At 36.8% G+C, this 16,020-nt stretch overlaps 1 protein-coding gene across 2 annotated transcripts in view; it reads left to right on the top strand.

Moving 5' to 3' along the window:
* Nucleotides 1-16,020, top strand: part of ACYP2 (acylphosphatase 2) — a 165,732-nt gene that overhangs the window by 11,399 nt on the left and 138,313 nt on the right. For both annotated transcript variants that reach the window (XM_025868840.2, XM_025868841.2), the window contains 2 exons: nt 448-464; nt 1,814-1,923. In XM_025868840.2, coding sequence (XP_025724625.1) covers nt 448-464; nt 1,814-1,923 — 127 coding nt within the window. The remainder of the gene's footprint in view (nt 1-447; nt 465-1,813; nt 1,924-16,020) is intronic.

Here is a 16,020-nt window from a genome sequence, read left to right as displayed (position 1 = left end):
CCCCATAGTTTTGCTTTTTCCAGAATATGGAATTAAAATAAAAACAGAAATGTTTTATTGCATTCAAATTTGAATTTATTCCTTGCACTTAAAGAAGAAATTCTAAAAGCTGAGGATGGGTAAGTTGTATGCCAAATATACTTAACTGTCCTTGGTAATAAGTATTTTGTTTTATTTACCCTTTTGAAATAGAATGAATATGCAGTGTGGCTTTTTATGATTCTTTGGTTTCAGAATATTACTGTTTTTCTACAAAAAGTCTTCCTTTTCTGTTTTTATTTTAAAAGAAAATAATTTTAAAAAACATTCTCTGAATATGTTCAGATATGAAAGTTTTTGTTTCATTTACTTACTATTTAATAAAATAGATGAAAGTGAAGTCAGGAGATACATAATTTTTTAAAATTTAGACAAACTGACATCTCTTTTTATCTTTTTTTTATACAGGTGTTTGCTTCAGAATGGTAAGTCAATTTTTTATTTTTTCCCCCCTACTTGTTATTTCTATTTACAGAGATAGAGCAGTTTTCTACTTAGTGCTGGTCTAGTGCTTATTTTCTGTCCTTGATGGTAAATGAGGTACTTGTATTTCTTCCAAATTACTGCTTGAGATTTTTTATTAAAGTTGTCTTTTGAAAGTAGTCTATCAAAAACATTAGTTTTTGTAGTTAATGTTTTGTATGAATTTCAAAAGTACCTCTACTGGGATAATCAAATCAGACATTTTGGTTAGGTTTACTGAATATAAAGTATGGGATCTGCTCCTTGTTCTGGATGGAAGAAGCCCTCCAGGCAAATGTCTCTATCTTGAATTGCATGATAAAAAATGCTCATGTTACATAAGGAAGTGGTTCTCAGGGGTTCAGACAAGTTAAGACTCCTTATTACTTTTAAAATTTTTATTTTGTTAATATACTTTTTTCCTAAAATTAAAATGTGCATGTGTTTTCACCTATTGCTTCAGCTAGCAGTCACTAGTTTAGCTCTCTGTTCCTAACCTCTGAGTGTTCTAGCACGTTCCCAACCAGTGAAGTCTCCTCGTTTTGAGATAGTTCCCTACCCCACAGTTCAGATTGTCTCCTTTTTCATTATTATTTTCAGAACCAGCTTCACCATAAATCCTAGCTGTAACAATCTCTGTTTGGTTGGGGATGTAGAGTGTATAGATTCCTGGTCACTCTGACCTCCAAACAGAAGACCGTGTTTTTAAAAAGTTTCCGTAGATAGCATCCACAAGAATTTTGTATGATGTAGTTAAAACAGTTCAAAATCAAAATGTTGCTAGGTTTTCATTTGTCAGCATAACTGAATTTAGAACTGAGAAGAGGAATTTTTAAAAAACTGTAAAGAATAATAAGAGAAATAAACTTACCTATAGATAGTTGTAACATTTGTGTGGCAAGTCCATAGCCAATGGAAGACATCAGAATCTTTTAATTGAATACTGTATATTGATCATAATTCAGTATTTTCCCTCAGTGATTGAAGATCTTGGAGTGATCATCATTTGGAACCCAGATAATGTAATTCAGTGTTAAAAGGTATAGGGGCCATGCAACTGAATTTTATGGATCCCAAAACACATCATGGAAACTGTTTTCTGAAGTAATTCCCACTATCAGTTTATTTTCTCATAATGTGCTTGTCTTTACTGAAAGCGGAATTTAATAAAATACCATTTAGGTGAAGGTCTTGTAAACAGGTATGATTGTAAGTCAGCTACAAAATTTTTGGCATGGATTGTAAGAAAAAAAACTATCAGTTACAGTTTTCGATGCTGGATTTTGTTTTATTTATTTTCTCCTAAAACCAGTACACAGAAGGTGAGGCTAAGAAAATAGGAGTGGTTGGCTGGGTGAAGAATACCAGCAAAGGCACTGTGACAGGCCAACTGCAAGGCCCGGAAGAGAAAGTCAATTCTATGTAAGTAGCAAGACTAATAATGCACTCATGCGATTAATGAACTTATTTTAATGTTTCACTGGACACTAAGAATAGTATTGTAGATTATAACTAAACTAACATGTTTTTAAGCATATCAGCAAGGAAATCTTCAGAGTTGGTAATGGAATTTGTACATTTAGGAATGGATTTCCCACTTGGGCAAGCCGTCCAAAAGAGAAATGGCGTCACTCTTTAATCTATTTGAATTGTGTTCTGTCTCTTCTAACATGGGGGAAACATCTTGGGCCCACGTATCTCTCATCCAAAGTGGTTGTGAAGAAGCAAAAGCCTTTGGATGGTTCTTGAAGTTCTTTTAATTAATTGATTAATTAGTTTTTTGAGATAGAGCATGCAAGCATGTGCGAGGGGCGGAGGGAGAGGGAGAGAGAGAATCTCAAGCAAGCTCCACGCCCAGCACAGAGCCTGACTTGGGGTTCAGTCTCACAACTCTGAGATCATGACCTGAGCCGGAATCAAGAGTTGGATGCTTAACACCCAGGCATTCCTGGTTCTTGAAATTTTTAAAGTAGACTTCAAGGCAAAAGGCTGCTCTCTACTTTTTATTAAGTATCTTATTTATCTAATTGTAATTTTATTTTTACTGTTGGTAAAAGTGTGTTTTATGAGTTGTATGGTTACCATAATGAGTCCTTGCATTCCAAAGGAGACCAGGTTCAGTAGTAAGGAAAAAAGTGCCCTGTCATATTCAAAGGCCTTATCTTTTCAGTTTCTCAAATTCCACTGTTCTCTGTAGTATTTTTTTAAAATAAAAAATAGCTAACATTTGCTGAGTATTTGCAGCACTAGGCAATATGCTACACATTTCACATGGTTTATCTCATTTAATCATAACGGATCTTGTGACGAAAGTGCTAAGTCATACCCAATTTATTTTATTGCTTGCAGTTTATCTTTGTTTTCATTACTTAATGTTTTCAGATTTCAAAAGTATTACTTTTTTGCTTATTGTAATAAGTGAAGTTGTAAGATGCTGAGAGGTAAAAAAGCAAAGCTAGTAATCTGCCCCTTCCCCTCTGCTTCCCTCCTCTTGATGGAACCCCGAGCCTGTGGCCTTGTGAAGACTTTCTGAAGCTTTCTCTTTCACTTAAAAGTATTTAAGCATTTATAGTTAGGATTTTGCTTGTTTTTACCAAAATAGACTACTTTATGCATATTTTTCTGTAACTAGTTTTTTCATTTTATAGACATTCATCAATCAGTAAACATATAACCACTAACTCCTTATTATTTCTAATTTCTTTATGTATAAGTACATACTTTGTGTATAAAACTTGTAACCCAACCTGGAAAGTGGGGTCTAAAAATTCAATTTCATAAAATGTATGGTAACAGTTAATGAAAAACAATAATTTTCAGTAGGATTGTCCAAAATGCAGAAAAGATTGTGAGACTTATGTTGTATAGAACAAAGTAGTTCAAAAAATGATAAAGTGCCAAATGACTATGAAGTACTGGGAATAGGGGCTGCATGGGAGGATAGATGCTCATGCTTATCATGTTATATCCTAATCCATGTTGTAGCAGGTTTTTTATTAATATCCTTCACATAAATGTAATCATATCATATACATTCTGCCCAGTTTTTCTTTTCAACCCCTGCACACCCCTTCTTCCTTCCCAGTACTACCAGTAATCTATGTTAGCAAATGAGGGCTTCCTTCCGTGTTTGTTTCCGTATTCACCTTCACACACACACACACACACACACACACACACACACACACACACTTGGGTGCACAAACAGTTTTGGGTTATGATCAGTATTTGCTTTTTAAAAATGGGATCATGCTGTACACACTTCTCTGCATCTCACTTTAAGATTCAAAAATATCTCCAGGAAACAAATAATCCAATTAGAAAATGAGCAGAAGACATGAATAGACATTTCTCCAAAGAAGATGTTCAGATAGACAACAGACACATGAAAAGATGCTCCACACTGCTCATCATCAGGGAGATGCAAATCAAAACCACACTGAGATATCACCTCACAGCTGTCAGAATGGCTAAAATAAAAAACACAAGAAACAACAACCATTGGCAAGTATGTGGAGAAAAAGGAATTCTCATGCACTGTTGGTGGGAATGCAAACTGGTGTAGCCACTCTGGAAAACAGTATGGAGGTTCCTCAAAAAACTAAAAATAGAACTACCATATGATCCAGTAATTCCACTATGAGGTATTTACCCAAAGAAAATGAAAACACTAGTTCAAAAAGATTTATGCACACCTATGTTTATTGCAGCATTATTTACTATAGCCACGTTGTGGAAGCAGCCCAAGTGTCCATCCATAGATGAATGGTTAAAGAAGATGATATATATGTGTGTGTGTGTGTGTGTGTGTGTGTGTGTGTGTGTGTGTGTGTATAACAGAATATTATTCAGCCATAAAAAAGAATGAAATCTTGCCATTTGCAACAACATGGATGGACCAAGAGAGTACAATACTAAGCGAAATTAGTCAGAGAAAGACAAATACCATATGATTTCACTCATGTGTAGAATTTAAGAAACAAAACAAATGAACAAAGAAAAAAAGAAACAAACCAAAAAGCAGACTCTTAATTATAGAGAACAAAAAGATGGTTACCAGAGTGGGGGTGTATGTGGGGGATGGGTGGAATAGGTGAAGGGGATTAAGGGTACACTTACCATGATGGGCACTAAGTAATGTATGGAATTGCTGGATCACTATAGTGTAGACCTGAATAGAACACTGTGTATTAGTTATACTGGAATTAAAAAACAAAACAAAACAAAAATACATCCAGGGAAACCCATCCAAGTCAAATGGTAGAGCTTTAACTCATTCTTTTTTTTTTAAAAGATTTTACTTATTTATTTGAGAGAGAGAGAATGAGAGAGAACACACATGAGAGGGGGGAGGGTCAGAAGGAGAAGCAGACTCCCTGCTGAGCAGGGAGCCCGATGCGGGACTCGATCCAGGGACTCCAGGATCATGACCTGAGCCGAAGGCAGTTGCTTAACCAACTGAGCCACCCAGGCACCCTAACTCATTCTTTTCAATAGCTGCTTAATATTCCACGGTATTAATGTACCATTATTTATTATCTTATTGCTGAGAATTCATTTTGTTTCTCTCTTTTTTTTTTTCCAGTAAGAGCAATGCCATAATAAATATTTTACTGGTGATTTTATATTTGGGAGATAGATTCCCAGAAGTGTGGTTGACATGTCTGTGTACTATTAATTTAAAAAATATTTGTCAGACTGCTTTGCAAAACAGCTGTAAACAATTTACATTTTTTTCCTCTTCATCCTGTGGGCAATTGGTATTATTGCTCTCCAATTCTTACCCATCATCTGATTGGGTGTAGAGTGATGTATTGTTTTTTCACTGTAATTTGCTTTTCTCTAATTACTGGTTATTTTGAGCATCTTCATGCTTGTGGCTATGTGGATTTGTTCTCATGAACTAACTGCCTTTCACATCCTTTCTCCATTTTTCTATGGGACTGTTTGTCTCTTGCCAATTTTTAAGAGCTCTTTTTATATTGGTAATGATTACTAACTCATTATCTGTTACCGCTTTTGCAAGTATTTCCCCAAATCTATCCTTTGCCTCTTCATTAGTTTTGTTTATTTGATAGCTTTTGCAACATAGATTGTTTTAATTTTTATAAACTCAAATATGGTTATCTTTTGTTTCTGGTTAAGAAACAGATTGTAAGTGTTGTTCTAACTTTTTGATGCTTTATTTATTATATTAAACATTTATTCCATTTGGAATTTGTCTTTTATTTATAATATGGGATTGGGGACTATTTTTTCCCAGATGGATAGCAGTTGTACCAGCACTACTATTAAATAATCAGTCTTTCCCCATAGAACTGAAATCATTTTATCATATATTGAAATAGCATATAAACTAGATTTTATTCCTGGGTTCTCTGTTCTGGTCCCCTAGTAGATCTATTTATTCCTAGACTAATACTTCATATTGATTTAATTACAGTGTCTTTGTAGGCTATTTCCCTTCACTATTTTTTTCCTTCATTTATTTGCTTCCTTGGGCATTTATTTTCTCTTTAAACTTTAAGATACTCTTACTCATTTAATTGAAATTATATCTGTTTTTTATTTTTATTATTTAATTATTTATTTAAAGATTTATTTATTTATTTTAGAGAGAGAGAGAGAGAGTGCACTTTTGGGTGTAGGGGCAGAGGGAGAGAGAGAGAATCTTAAGCAGACTCCAGGCTGAGTGCGGAGCTTGACGCGGGGCTCAATCTCATGACCTGAGCCGAAATCAAGAGTAGGATGATTGACCTACTGAGCCACCTAGGCGCCCCAAGGAATTATATCTGTTTTTTTAAAAAAAACTTCCCCAATTGTCTTACAAATATGCTTTTTAAAATAAACTTTAGGGGTGCCTGGCTGGCTCAGTGGGTAGAGCATGAGACTCTTAATCTGGGGGTTATGATTCAAGCCCCACACTGGATGTAGAGATAACTTAAAAAATAAATCTTAAGAGCACTTGGGTGTTGCAATTGGTTAAGTGTCCACGTCTTGGTTTCAGCTTGGGTCATGATCTCAGGGTCCTGGGATCCAGTCCTGCATTGGGCTCCCCATTCAGGAGGGAATCTGCTTGAGATCTCTCTCCCTCTCCCTTTGCCCCTTCCACTCATGCTGTCTCTCTCTTTCTGCATCTCTCTAATATAAATAAATATTTAAAAAATAAAATCTTAAAAACACCCAACAACTTTATTTTTTAGAACAGTTTTAGATTTACAGGGAAAATTATAAAGATATTACCAAGAGTTTCCGTATACTTCTCACCCACTTTGCCCTATCAACATTTTACATTGGTATGATACATATGTTACAATTAATGAACCAGTATTGATGAATTAGTATTAATTGAAGTCCATAGTTTTTTCAGATTTCTTCAGCTTTTACCTAATGTTCCTTTTCTCTTTTAGGAACCCATATTTTACTTGCTATTTAATTCTACACTTTTATGATATTAAGAGAATTGGTATTAAATCTTCTCATCTAGGGGCACCTGGGTGGCTCAGATGGTTAAGCATCTGCCTTCGGCTCAGGTCATGATCCCAGGGTCCTGGGATCGAGCCCCCGCATCGGGCTCCTGGCTCAGGGAGGCTGCTTCTCCCTCTGCCTCTGCCTCTCTCCCTGTTCATGCTTTCTCTCTCTCTCTGTATCTCTATGTCTCAAATGAATAAATAAAATCTTTAAAAAAAATCATCCAAAAATATGGATTTCTTTTCATTTGCTCAGATTTTTAAATTTATTCTTCAATATGTTTTTATGATTATCATATTGATTTTGTGCTTTCCTTGCTGACTTTATTCCTAAATCTTTGTCTTAGTCAGTTTGGGCCGCTGTAACAAAGTCCCATAGACTGGGTGGTTTATAAACGACAGAAATTTATTTCTCACAGTTCTGGAGGCTGGAAATATGAGATTAGAATGCCAGCATGGTCAGGTTCTGGTGAGAGTCTTCTGCTTGGTTCCAGATAACCAACTTCTCATTCTATCCTTACATGGTAGAAAGAGAGCTAGCTAGCCAGCTCTCTGGCCTCTTGTTACAAGGGCACCAATCTCATTCATGAGGGCTCTGCCCTCACGATCTACCTACCTCCCAAAAGCCCCACCTCCAAATACCATCATATTGGGGATGAGGCATCAACATATGAATGGGGGGCACATTCATTCCATAACAATATTTTATTGACTTTTTCACGATTGTGTATGGAACATTTCTCCTATTTCTATTTCTGTGTGCTTATGCTAGAATAGGGAAAGCCTAATGACTTTTATCTTATATCAGAGTTATCTTATAGAATGTTCTCATCAATTCTACTAATTTTTTTTTGGTAAACTATAGTTATTGGATTTTGTAAGTACACAAATATGTAATTAGCAAAAATAATGTATCCTTTTTTCAGTGTTTATTTCATTTGCCAGACCCATCAAGGCAATGTTGAATAATAGCAATAGTGGGCATCCTGGTCTGATTGTATTTGAAATGGTTTTATTTCATCAAGTAGAATAGTTTGCTGTTGATTTTTGTTAAATATAATTTATCACATTGAATTTCACTCTTGAATTCCTCAGATTAATTAGTCACAGAGTGTTATTCTTTTGAATAATTACTGAATATTACTTGCTAATATTTTATTTAGAGTTTTTGCATCTCTATAAGTGGGATTATGGTTTCCTTTTTTAATTTTTACTCTATCAGTTTTGCTGACTTCATAAAATGTATTAGGAGATTTTCCATCCTTTGCTTCATTCTGGAATAACTTAAATAATATTGGAGTTACTGTTATTAAGTTAGCTGAAACAAGTTATGAAATCACTTGGTCCTGGTGCCTTCTCAGTGCTGGGCTATTAACCACCTTTCCAATCTAGTCTATTGTAATTGGTGTGTTTGAGTTTTCTACTTGTTCCCAGATTCATTTATGTTTTTTTTAAAGATTTTATTTTTATTTTATTCATGAGAGACAGAGAGAGAAAGAGGCAGAGGAAGAGGGAGAAGCAGGCTCCCTGAGAAGCAGGGAGCCTGATGCAGGACTCAATCCTGGTACTCTGGGATCACTACCTGAGCTAAAGGCAGACACTTAACCGACTGAGCCACCCAGGTGTCCCCATTTATGTTTTCTTAGGAAATTATCCAGTTTTTCTAGGTTTTCAAATTTCTTGCTATGGATTTTATATTTTATTTATTTATTTATTTGAGAAAGGGAGCGAGAGAGCAAGCACATACAAAAGCAGGAGGAGGGGCAGAGGGGGGCAGAGAATCCTAAGCAGGCTCTGAACCCAGCGTGGAGTCCGATGTGGGGCTCAATCTAATGACCCTGAAATCATGACTTGAACTGAAATCAAGAGTCAGATGCTTAACTGAGCCACCGAGGTGCTTCTGGATTTTATATTTTAAAAGTCTCTTTTGTGTCTGTGGTTATATATCTATTGAAAATTCCTAATCTTAGATAATTTTATTCGCTCCTCCTTTTTCCTTAATCAGGTTCAGAAGGAATGTATCCATTGGTATATTTTAAAAGACAGATTTTGGATTCATTGATCATTTCTCCTTTTTTTTGGTTTTCTGTTCATTAATTTCAACCTTCATCTTTACTAATTCCCTCTTTATTTCTTTGTTGATCCTTCTCTAAGTCTTCAACACACATTGTCGTTTCCTTTAGTTTTAGTCTATGTAAGTTAATAATGAAGGTGGTTAAGCATTTCACCCTGAATACAGCTTTTGGTCTGTTCCATAGATTTTGGTAAAATGTGTTCTTTTCATTGCTTTCGGGATAGTTTGTAATTTCATTTTTAGTTCCTCTTTGAATAATAACCAGTGGTCTTCTGGGTATGTGTTTTTTGAAATGTCCAGTGTCCCTCTCTGTCTTTAATAATGTTTTTTGCCTTAAAGTTACTTTATCTGATATTAACAGTTATACACACTTTCTCTCTGTGTTCCTATAGAATATCTTTTTTTCATTGTATCATTTTCAATGTTTCTTTCTCGTTGTGTGGTTTTGTTTGTTTTTATTGAAGTAGTTGATGGACAATGTTATATTAGTTCCAAGTGTATCTCATTATGTTTTATGTGTCCCTTGCAAGCAGCATATAGTTAGGTTTTGTTTCTTTATGCAGTCACATAACCTTTGTTTTTAAATTAACACATTTATCCATTTAAGCTTAATGGAATTACTCTTATTTAGAATTAAATTTATATCTTACTATGTTCTTTCCCCCTTGTTTTATTAGTTCTGCTTTCCTTTTCTTCTTCCTAGCCTTCATTTAAATTCACTGTTTTTTATTATTCCATTTTTTTCTCTGTTAGGTTAGAAGTTGTATATTCTTTTGTTTCTTTTACTAGTATTTTCCTAGAGGTACAACATACAACCATAACTGGTCAAAATTTGATATTAATTGATGTCTTTACTCTCTTCCCTAACAATGTGATATCTACAGTACCCTTTAAGTCCATTTACCTCACTCTTTATTTAGATGTTAATTTAAATAATCTATTTTAAAGCTCATAAATTATTTCCAAAAGCCAATATTTTTTGGGGGGTATCTTCTGTGTATTTGCCATTTTTGTTGCTTTTTTTCCCCTTCCTAATTCTCTAGGCTTCTGTGTGGGACTATTTCCATTCTGCCAAAAGATTGTTCTTTAGTATTTTCCTTCATTTGGGCTGTTGGTGATGTGTTACTTCAGTTTTTGTTTCTCTCTACATGTTTCTATTTTACTTTCATTCCTGAAAAATGTCTTTGTTGAATATGACAGTTGTTCTTTTCAGTACCCTGTGGATACTATTACAGTGTCTAGCACCCATTGTTTTGTTGTGAAATCGGCTGTCAGTTTTACACTTTGCCTCTTTAAAGCAATTTCGCCGCATTTAAAATGGCAACAAGTAGTAAAATTGCCAGTTTACCGTTTGCGACAATAAATATAACATTAAGACTGTCAGTTGGTTTAGGTGATTTTCCCCACTGATACTTAGTTCTCTGGGTACATATGTGGAGGAGGCACGAAGTGAGGTTCATTGGGGGCTGGTTGTTGCCATCTACAGGGAGCAGAAGTGAGAGAGCAGGGCTGGAGGGCACTTACAAGAGTGTGCCTAGAAGGATGAAGCCTGGAATCTAGTTTGGACAAAATGAGAAATGGGCTGGGAGGAAATTGATGGGCAGTGAGAAGTGGTTGTCTTATTCACTTGTGGGTCCACGGACTTGTGACGGCTTTCAGGAGCACTGTTGTGTTGCACAGTGTAGCCAGGAAATCCGCGGAGTCAGCGCAGAAGGGAAGGGATGGAATGGGGATGTAAGGCATCTCTGATGTTTCCTGCCCCGCTGTGAGTCAGGTGCTCCTGTGGATGGGCTCTTTCACTGACTTTTTTCTGTGTCCGGCGGTTCTTTAACTGGACTTCATCTTATTGCGAAGTGGACTTCCTCCAGCTGTCTGAAATATTAGTGAAATTTTGCACGTTTTGGTGTTGTCATGATTTTCTTTTTTTAGTGCTTTTTATTATGGGATTTTCAAACTTATCCATTGATAGAATGGGACAACGAACCCCACATGTCTATTACCCAGCTTCAGTAACAATTTCTGGCATTCTTTTCTTTTTAATATTTTATTTATTTGTTAGAGAGAGAGAGAGAGAGAGAGAGAGCACGAGCAGGGGAAGCGGCAGGCAGAGCAGGCAGAGGGAGAAGCAGACTCCCTGCCGAGGAAGGAGCCTGATACGGGACTCGATCCCAGGACCCTAAGATCATGACCTGAGCGGAAGGCAGACACTTAACCAACTGAGCCACCCAGGCGTCCCAGTTTCTGGCATTCTTATTCTACATAGTCCTCCAACTTTTCTTTTGCTTTTCTCATTGTTAGAGTATTTAAAGCCAATTTCCTGCATCATATTATGCACCCGTAAGTTAGGTTGAACAATGTGAAACTGCCAATGTTTGACAAAATGTTGAGGTACAAAGTGGCAATTTCACATTGTTCAGTCTAAAACTTTTACTATTTTTCTCTAACAGAAACTCTATGTATCTGTCAATATATTTTTCTAAACCCACAGCAGATTTATCTCCAAATGTTGAAGTGCATCCCGTCACCGGTCTGTTGCACCTTCCCTGAGGCTTGTCTTCTTCCCAGGGTAGGTCTCTGCCTGCTGGACCGCTGTCATTCCGATGCTTCCTTCTGTCCCTTTCCTATGGAATGGGTTCCTGTTTTCTTAATCATATTTTCATCGTCTTTGATTTATTCCTTTGTTTTGCTGAAGTATAATTCTCCCTAAGCTTCCCCAGGAAGTGTACCAGAGAGACATAAAGTCTGTACCCTTGTCTGCCTTCATTTGCCCTCATACTTGATTGATTGTTCAAGTTATAAAATTCTATGCCCCCGGGATGCTTGGGGGGCTCTGTCGTTTAAGTGCCAAGTCTTGATTTCCACTCAGGTCATGATCTCAGGGTCGTGAGGTGGAGCCCCGTGCTGGGCTCCACACTCAGTGGGGAGTCGGCTGGAGACTCTCTCTCCTTCTCCCTCTGCGCCTCCCCCTTCTTGTGCAAGTGCTCTCTCTCTCTTCCAAATAAATAAATAAATAAATAAATAAATAAATAAATAAATAATAAATAATCAATCAATCAATCAATCAATCTTTAAAAAGAAATTCTATACCCACAAATCATCACCCACTCAGAATTTTGAAGGCATAGCTCTATGACTTCTTGTGCTGCTCTCGAGAGATTTGATGGCACTCTCCTACAAAGGAGTGGAAATTATATGTTTATTCCTCTCAGGAAGCTTTTTAGATATTCATTGTATCCCTCTTTTTCTGTGTTTCACAATCATCTGCCTCCGTGCTTGTTTTCATTTCACTTTCAATGCTGGCTTCTCAGAGGAGGAGAATTGTCTCTAATGATTTCTTGCCCGTTGTCCCCTTGGTTCCCCTCTTCTGAAACTTGTGTGCTGACCTGATCCTCGAATTTTCATTTTTTTCTCACCTTGTTTCCAAACTTTGTTATCTGGAAATTGTCTCACTTTTGTCTTTCAACTTTCCGATTAATTTTGTTTCTGTTGTGATGTTTTGTTTCTGCTTCATAGCACCCTGTTCTTGTTTTCTTCAGATCTCCCTGAGGGTATTGTGTGTGTGTCTGTCTGTCTGTTTTGTTATCTTCTGCTTTTTGCATTGTTTCTATTTCCTCTAAGTTCTTCCTTTTTTCTTTCACCCTTCTTTGCCTTTCCTTGTTTTTTGTTTCCTTGTTTTCTCTGCTTGTAATACTTGACTTACAATCATATTTCCAGTAACTTCCTCATCAATATGAACAGACAGCCAAGAATAAACAGACTTTTAAAAGGAAAATTTTCTAACATGTAATTATAAACTGTTGGCTGGAGGAATGGTGGAGACTCAGGGAGAGATGGCCTTTTTGTTGGCAAACCTCCAAAATGTTAAATCTGTAGGTCTTGTCTTCTGTGTTTCCTAGTGCCTCCAGATCCAGAGTCTTCTCTGGTGGAGTCAGGAGGTAAGCTGACTTGCTGCTCATTGTTTTTGGTTCTGCAGGCACTTAGGCTGAAGCGTCTTTTGTTTTTCTGTGTAGTTACTTATCCTACAACTGCTTTCCTTTGAATTTATTGAAATATCTTGCTCAGGTTATACTTCCGTATCAGCTGAAACTATTTTCAGCTACAGGTTAATAGAAAACCAGACTTAGAGTAGATAAAACAAACAGAAGTTCATTTTTCTCAGTAACAAGGAGTCTGGGGGCAGATGATTACTGGCCTTGGCTCAGTAGCTCAGTGGTATCAGGGTCAATGTTTCTGTGATTCTCTCAGCCTTTCCTTTGTGGTCAAAAAAGGGGAAAGTGCAGCTACACAGAATATCCATAATTAAGGCCTAAAGAAGGCAGGAAGGGATAATGGTTGTGTTGCTTTCCCTGAACTTGCCCAAACAGACATCTGTGAGTGTTTCATTGCCTCGCATATGGTCATATAAATACTCCTTGCTACAAAAAAGACTGGGAAATTGGTTTGGCATATCGACTGCCTGAACAAAATTGGTGTTCTCTTGGCCAGCAAGAAGGGGAGCGCAGTGGGTAGTCCGTAAGCTGTGAATGATGTCTGCTACTTTTTTTTGTATCTTGATGCTATCATTTTAATGGGGTTTCAGATAAAAGGAGATAAACATGCCATGTTTAATTGCACTGTGAAGATTAAGTGAGAAAATCCACATAAAGCACTTAGCACAGAGCCTGGTACAGAATAAGTAATAAATAAACATTTGCTCTCGTTATGTGACCCATGGTGTTTCATCTTTGCACATGTTTTAGTGGCAGTTGGACCGGCCAGGTGGAAATGCCACTAGGCTCTTGGATGTATGGGTCATCCCTGCAGAGAAACTGGGCTGGAGAAATAAATTTGGTTGTCATCACTATGTGGATAGTGTTTGAAGTTATGTACATGGATGGGATTTTCCAGGGAGAGCTTTTGTGATGACAAGTAAGCAGGAAGCACACAGCAGAGAATGTAAATCAAGCTTAACCAACATGATAAATTGGGATGTCATTACAAATAAACATATTTAGATTGTGGAGCCTGAATTTATTCTTCTAGCCTCTACTTTGTGCAATATATTGTTTAAAGTACTGAATTATCAAAAAATTAAGCCACAGTTGAGAGAAGTTACAGAGGTAGGTGGTAAGGTCAGACTAAATGTGGTATATTTATAGTTAAATAAATATGGCCTTATTTTCTTCCAGTTATTAAAAAAAAACACTTTACTTAAGAATGCTATGACATAAAAAATCAGAATTAAATTGTCTTTAAACACATGGGTGTGATTTCTTCCTAAGTTATTGAAATGTGGAATTCAACAGGGACCATCATTTGGAGGTGGCCTGGCTGGGACTGTAGCAGCTCTGCTCTGTTCTTGCAAAGGAGCCAGCAGCATCCCAGGACACGCTGCAGATGTGTGTGCTTCCTTCCCCTTCTGTGTTTCATTTTCTTGGAAGGAATGACTGATAGCTTTCTTCTGCAAATTGCACTATATGATTCCAATTGCGGCGGTAAGGTCTGCCAACATTTTTTGATGGGTAGAAACCATTTGAGTCTATTGTTTCAGTAAACCTCCTTCCCCCTCCCCCAAAATTCAACAAAATATTTTCTATTTCTTGGTAATCGTTTAAAATCAATGTATAGAGTTAGGATTCTGGCATAAACTTTTGACATCTATACAAATCTATACAAAATATATTTTTCTTAGATGGTAATTGTGTAGAAAAGAAACAAACCCTCAAAATACAAAAACTAAAAACATTTGCATTTGGAGACATCGAGCCAAATTCTAAAATTAAAATTACATCTTGATTGGTACATAGTTTTAAAACCATATGTCCTGTATCTGTACCCTGCACTTGAAAGCATCATTGATGGGCTGGAGTATGTACTGTAGACAGTGGTCAAACAGATATGTGGTCTGGAGAACTATGTCACAATACAGAATATGCTTGAAGGCATTGAGGATATTTAGACTGGAGAAAAGAATACTTGAGGGAATCATGATCATTTACTTCAAGTATTTGAAGGGCTGATACATGGGTAAAGATAAATGTTCTCTGTTGTTCCAGAAGGTGATAATTTTGGGTATAGCAATGGGTAAATTTGTTTACTTCAATTCACCTTGACAAAGAATTTTCCCATAAAGGCATCTAATATATCGAGTGGAATTTTAGCCGTGACTAGAAGTGGTCTACAGGAGGGATCGGCATACTATAGCCTTCCGGCCAGATTTGGCCCACTGCCTGTTTTGTAAATAAAGGTTTTTGGGAGCACAGCCACGCCCATTCATTCATGTTTTGTCCACTGTGCTTTTGTGTTACTTTGGCACAGTTAACCATTGAAACGGAATCCAGATGACCACAAAGCCTCAAATATTTACTATCTGTCCATTTACAGGAAGAGTTTGCCAACGCGTTCTGTAGATATCAGACAAGTCAAGGGAGTTGTAGAAGATCTAACTCATTGGATGGTAAGTTAGTGTAGGTGACCCCCTAGGTCCTGTCCAACTAAGATTCTGTGGTTCTCTATAGAACTGATAATATACAGGGACTTAAAATGGGTTCATAGTTAGAAGAGAGCCCAAGAGGGGGCGCCTGGGTGGCTCAGTCGGTTAAGCGTCTGCCTTCGGCTCGGGTCATGATCCCAGGGTCCTGGGATAGAGCCCCGCATCGGGCTGCCAGCCCTGCCATCTCACACTCCTTGTGTTTATCTCTTCCACAGATACTTAGCATTTGTGTGAGATGTGAATTTTAACAGCCTTGTGCTTTAACTATGAAAATGCCATTGTTTTGAAATTCTAGTTGTTACAGTAGTGGATTGGAATGAAGCACTGGATTTTGTAAACAATTAGGTAGTGTCAGATCAAAGTTATTTAAGATTTTTAAAAATAACTTTTCTCTGGCAGACCATTAGTGGCATGAATTTTTATGTAATCAAAATTGCTAGTTTTTCCTAACTTTTTCATCTGAGAATCTGAAAGCATTTAGCTAATATTTTTATGCCTTATTC

Source organism: Callorhinus ursinus, unplaced genomic scaffold (genome assembly GCF_003265705.2).
Source record: "Callorhinus ursinus isolate GAN/ISIS: 27379988/994484 unplaced genomic scaffold, GSC_fseal_2.0 scaffold10, whole genome shotgun sequence".
Classification (NCBI taxonomy): Eukaryota; Metazoa; Chordata; class Mammalia; order Carnivora; family Otariidae; genus Callorhinus; species Callorhinus ursinus.
This window is presented reverse-complemented; position numbering and strand designations above follow the sequence as displayed.